The sequence below is a fragment of the Gekko japonicus genome, unplaced genomic scaffold, assembly GCF_001447785.1.
Source record: "Gekko japonicus isolate JY-2015 unplaced genomic scaffold, Gekko_japonicus_V1.1 scaffold2497, whole genome shotgun sequence".
NCBI lineage: Eukaryota > Metazoa > Chordata > Lepidosauria > Squamata > Gekkonidae > Gekko > Gekko japonicus.
The window spans coordinates 342435-348351 of NW_015167129.1; the positions used below are offsets into that span (position 1 = coordinate 342435).

General features: G+C 39.1%; 1 protein-coding gene across 4 annotated transcripts in view; it reads left to right on the top strand.

Annotated features, from left to right (window-relative positions):
* MINA (MYC induced nuclear antigen) overlaps positions 1-5038 on the top strand; it is a 20963-nt gene extending 15925 nt beyond the window's left edge. For all 4 annotated transcript variants that reach the window (XM_015413031.1, XM_015413032.1, XM_015413034.1 and 1 more), the window contains 5 exons: positions 1269-1371; positions 2553-2718; positions 3718-3806; positions 4211-4315; positions 4430-5038. In XM_015413031.1, the coding sequence (XP_015268517.1) occupies positions 1269-1371; positions 2553-2718; positions 3718-3806; positions 4211-4315; positions 4430-4588 (622 nt within the window). In that variant the 3' untranslated portion in view covers positions 4589-5038. The remainder of the gene's footprint in view (positions 1-1268; positions 1372-2552; positions 2719-3717; positions 3807-4210; positions 4316-4429) is intronic.
* Positions 5039-5917: the final 879 nt, after the last annotated feature.

Genomic DNA, 5917 nt, shown 5'->3' on the forward strand with positions numbered 1-5917 from the left:
TTGGGCAGGTTGATAACATTTAAGCAACTTCCTGTTTGTTAGGTTAGGCAGGGTTCTGACAGTGATTGTCCTCTCTTCACACGTCTGCTAAACTCGCCTGTTTATTTTCTTGTTCCAGACACTTTGTCACTGGAGCAGGACCTGCTACCTCGCAGAACTCTCCAGAGTCTCAGGCAGAGGTCTTTCACATCACCTACTGCCAGATTTTTAACTGGAGATACTGGGCATTGACCCTGGGACCTTCTGCGTGCCAAGCAGATGCTTTACCTGCTCTAGCTGCAAACCTGGTAGAGGACTGAAGAGCCAGCTTGTCCTGAAGGGGGTTGCACTCCCCCTGAAGGATCAGGTTTGGGATTCTGCTGCGACCTACACTTGGCATGTAGTGCCTTTTATCAGTTTTGGTTGGTTCACCAGCTGTGGCCATTCCTCAGAAAGCATGATCTGGCAGCAGTGAATCTGTGCTTTGAATATATCCAGGTTAGATTGCTGTAATGTGCTTTATCTGTAGCTGCCTTTGGAAATGGTCTGGAAACTTGAGATTGTACAAAATGCAGTAGCCAGGCTATTGTCAGGGGTGGGATACTGGGGTCATATCATGTGAATGTTGAAAGAACTTCATTGCCTGTTTGTTTCTGGTAGCAATTCAACGTGCTGGTTCTTACCTTTAAAGACAAAGGTAAGTTCAGCTTCTTCCCACATTGTCTACCTTCCCAGTTGGGAGCTGCCTTATAAGCCTGGCTTTCTGTGCCCCGACTTTCAGGGGTGAGGTGAGTGGCAACCAGAGACACTGCTTTTCGGCAATGGCATCTAGCTTATGGAATGTCCTTCCCCTTGAGGCTCACCTGGTGCCTGTGTTGCTTTCTGTTAGGCACCAGGCCAAAACATTTCTGTTCACCCAGGCTTTTAATTGAGGTGTTGATTTTTTAAAAACACTATTTTACTCTTGAAACGGTTATTTTAAGATATTCGTGGTCTGTTTTTATGGCCTATTCCGGGATCTCGGGGCCCCCCCCCCCCCCCCCGCTGGATTTTAATGAATATCTTTCAATGTTTTGGTTCTGTTATTTTTATTTTGAAAGCCACCTCGGACAGGATCCAAGAGAGGCAGCATAGAAATTTTCTAAATAAAATAAGGAAGTTTATTATTTAAGTGATTGGAATTAGCTGTTTTTAGACCATTGGGCCTGCTGTTTATTTTCAACAGGAAACATTGCTTCAGATTAACTTGCTTGTCTTTCTTAATTTCTTTAATGCCTTTTGCACAACAGCTCTTGGAGAGATTTCTTGTTGGATGTCATTCCTGGACTTGTGTTGGAATCAGCAAAAGACAACATTGACTTTCGGAGGAGCATACCAAGACAGTTACTGATGGTAAAGATACAAGGCTGAGGAAGCAACAGAGTGTGCTGCTCTCAGAGGAATAGTTCAAAAGCTTAATTTTTTTGGAAGGGATATTGCTTTGTCTCTAAGAAGAGGATGTGATATACAATGTGGATCTTTAAAAAAAGAAAGAAGAAGAAGCCCTGTGAGAGACACCAAAGCATGACTGCTAAGTCTTGATTTTTTCTGTTTTATCAAGTACTTTTTTATCTTGCCCTTCATCCAAAGAGTTGTTTTTTCTTTTCCCATTTTATTATCACAGCAGCCATGTGAGGTTAATCTGCAAGTATGTGAATGTAAATTAGCCCAGTGTCAACAAACAAGATTCATGGGTATTTGAACCTGGGTGTTCCCAATCCTAATCCAACAAACTAATTTTTACACCATAATGGCTCCCTGTTTTCCTTTATATCTCTTTCTAGCTTGAGCTCTTTATTATGGGAACATAATAGAGTCAATCAAGATATTTTAAAAAGGAGCCACAGTTAGCTGGGAGCAAATACAAAGTATTTTGCTTCAAAAAGATACCAGAAACTAAATATGGCTTTATTAGAATTTTTTTTTGGTAAAGAAAATGACTGTACAGTTTCTTGATGATGCAGATGTCACTGTGAGGGTAATAAATGTTGAAGGCTTCATGATAAGGAAGTAGGGCAAAGAAACTAGGCCTGAATTGTTTTCCAGATCTTATGATTTTTCACCCCACTTTCAGAACAATACAGATGATTTGAAGCCGGGATTCTGGGAGAGGCTGTGGCTCAGTGGTAGATCATCTGCTTGGCATGCATAAGGTCCCATGTTTAGTCCCCAAAATCTCGTTAAAATTTAGGTTAAACTATTCCGGAATAATTAATATGTTTACGGATTGTAGCTTGACAGCAACCACATTCCAGGTGATAAGCAAGCTATGTTGTATGTGAGCAAAACTCATACAGCACTCCCAACCACATTTCCAGTGTGGCAATTGGTTGCATTCAAGATCTTTATTTTATCTAAAACTTTGGCCCTAGGATGAAAAAAATTTAAAGGAAGCGCTGGTTCCAGAAAAACCCTCATGACAATTATTTTCTTTATGCAGCAGACTTCAGGGTAGCTTGAGAGCCAGAATGTATAAAACCTGAAGAGATTGTACTTCCTTCTCTAGTGAATTATGATCTTGTTTCCTTGTTTAGAAAATGGATTTATCTGAATCATCTAAGAGATTAAGTGGTTTCCTGAGACATCTTGCAGACCAACTGGAAAATGGCAGAGAGCTGAAGTCATCTGACATGAAAAAAGATTTCGTTATGAACAGACTACCTCCATTCTTGGGGACTAGCCTGGATTCTTTGACTCCAGGTGACTTAAAAGCAATAAACTTACCATTGTGTTTTTCCCATGGAGAGTGAGGAACTAGTTCATTTGGTAGATACAGTGGTGCAACTATTTATCAATCAGTCACATGGCAGCAGTTTGCTACAGATGAAGTAATGTGTGTTCATTTGCTCAAAGGCCTCTTCTAGATGCTAAATTTTTGAAGATTCTCAATTTATTTTTGGTTTATTTTTGGAGGTACAAAAAAGAGGTATGAAAATGTGAAAAACTGAAACGAAGGGGGGTACTGAGTACCAGAGGTAATTTTTGAATCATATATACAACTTCAATATACCTTCAACATTCCTTCAATAATTACCCTCAGACCTCTGGTACTCAGTACCCCAGATTTTCAGTTTTTTTAATGTTTGGAGGTACCCATAAAAGATTGCAGTTACTGTTTCTATTGTTGGCAAAATGAAGTCTTGTATTTTGTCTTGTACAAGAAATTATCTGTGCAATCTTCCATGGGAGATTAAGGGTTTAGATGTTACTGTGATCATGCAGTTAGACTTCTCATGCAGGCAGTTATTTCAGCCTTGTTCCAACTACACATACTTGACCATGGTCATTATCTTCAGAGGCTGTGCTTCAGGTTCCCCTGCCATCTGAGGCTAGTCTGGTGGCAACCTGAGAAAGGGCATTCTCGATCATGGTACTGAAATTAGGTCATTCCCTCCCCAGGGAGATTAGTCTAGTCCCCTTTATCATTGTCTTCCACCAGCAGATGAAGACTTTGTTCTATTTTGTCTGGGGTACCCTTACTGACCCTCCTTCTTGTTTACTTTGAATATATGTGCTATTTTTAAAAGGTGATTTTTTTTCCTTCTAATTGTTCATCACCTTGAAGGTCCTAATTGAGCAGAAAGCTGGCACACAAAGGTTTTAAATAAATATTTTCAGGGCTGACTGCAGTAACTTGTTCTTAATTGAGAGTGGAACATTCCCCACTATTAAGTAATGCATTTATATTTTCCCTTTTAGGAGGCAAGATACCCAGAGTTGACAGCACAATCAGATTACAGTTTAAAGAGTACACTGTAATTACAGTGGAGCCAGATCAAGATCCTTCGGTGCGTATGCTGAGAATGCCTGTAGTGAACAGATTTTCAGTAAAGCTTTCTGCTTTGTTACAGTGGCTGTGTGTTATTTTTAGACTACTTAGTTGTATTCCACAGCACATGACTGGGATTTATGACATTGTAGTGACACACTTGCTGGGTTCTGAAAAGTGAAGGTGAAATGGCATGAAAGTATTTTTGGAGGAGCTTAAAAACTAGACTTGAGTATTTTAAAAAAATATATAACCAAATCTGACATTAGTTGAGGAGTTCACTACATAATTTTATGTAGTCGCTACCCACACAAGGGATGACTGGTGAGGCTCCTGTCGCCGTCTTCTATGGGTATCAGAGGGATTCAGATTTGCTTCAACTTGTAATGCCCATCCATATACTCCTTTTGTCTTGATTCATAGGATGATACACATAAAGAGATGATTTACATCTATCACTCCTTAAAGAACAAGAGAGAAGCCCACATGATGGGGGATGAAGATACGAGTGAAGAAGGAATACCCCAGGTTTGTCCTTCATTTTGTTCATAAGGGCCTGTGTCATGCATATAGTATTTTGCAAAAGATACTGAATGCTTTGTTTAGTCAGATATCTGTAACAAATGCTTTTTTAATTTAAAGACTCATGGGTTACGGTTTCCACTCTCCCATATGGATGCGTTGAAGCAAATCTGGAGCTGCGATGCCATGTGTGTGAAGGAATTGAATCTGGCTTCAGATGCAGAGAAAGAAAACTTGGCAGTATCACTGTGGAGTGAGTTGCTTATTGAAATAATCTGAAGGTGTAAACTGGCCGAAGTTGTGCAGTTTGAGTTACTTGTCTATTTCACTGGGAGAATTAAAGCATAATCCATCCAAAGTTAAAAATGCTTAAAGTCTGCCAGTACTGCAAGAACAAAATGTTGCCTCTCAAGTTTATGAAGGCTTCTTTCATACATGAACAGAATTGATTATGTATTCTAAATACTCTCAGGAGTTATTTTGTATACTGATAAAAAACCCCTGAGAATGTATACTGACCTGTAACACATACATTTTTAAAAAAATTAAAAATGGAAGAGGTCGCTTTTTGATTTTTTGAGATGTAGAATGAGAGCATCAGTAAGAATGTAAAACCTCTGAAGCTGTTGGGTGGGACTTTGCCTAGTGTTGTGGTGAACATGAAGAACTACTGTACTAAAAGATTTAGACATTTATTTTCTCAAGTGAACTACTGAATAGTAGATAGTGCTGTGGGCTACAAAGTGAAAAGTTTCCAGAATTATGAGTGTACGTAAGGCCATCTCTTCTTAGAGAAATAGCAAATTGAGTATATTTTTGCTGTTACTGCTCTGAACTTTATAGTAAGCATATTCTCCTGATCAGTGGTGTATTCTCTGACTGGTGTGTCTCACAAAATTTAGAGGGTAATAGTTGATCAGCTGCATTTGTTCTAGAAAATGTTTTTTATAGTTAACATTAATTTGGGAGCATATCTACAATATCAATAACATGCTATGCAACACTAGATGTGAGTTAATGTTCCAGCTGTAAGAGAGATACAAAGGACATCAAAAAGCTTCTATAGCATGATAGAATGAGAATCCTCCTTGTATAGTGCAAATATAAGAGCCCTTTTGTGTAAGCGCCCCTCCCGCAACAGGTACCAGCTGCAGTGTGGGAATCGTTTCCCTGTCCAGGGTATGTCACTGGTAAGTTGCTAAAATATGAAGCCACCATATGCCATTTCCCTTCATCCACAATACCACTATGCAGTTAGCTGTATCAGCTATAGCAGGGGTGTCAGAATTATTTGTTATGATCTGACATAAATGGGACTTTGTCAGGCGAGGCCGTGTGTGTCATAAAAAGTAATGCCAGGTAGCGGAGATATAAACTTTATAAAGGACACAAACAAAATTAAAGATATGTTGTCGAAGGCAGCAATTAAATGTTATTTTTAACTTAAAATACAAACATGCTTAAAACAGTAACACCCTTGCAATATTTTGTTTATTTAACAGTCTTTGATAACTTTCACCTCCCAAACCTTACCCCCCTTAAAATATGCCTGCTTAAAATGAAAAGGTGGGGGAATAGTGGGGCAATGCAGTTTTTTAAATAAAACAT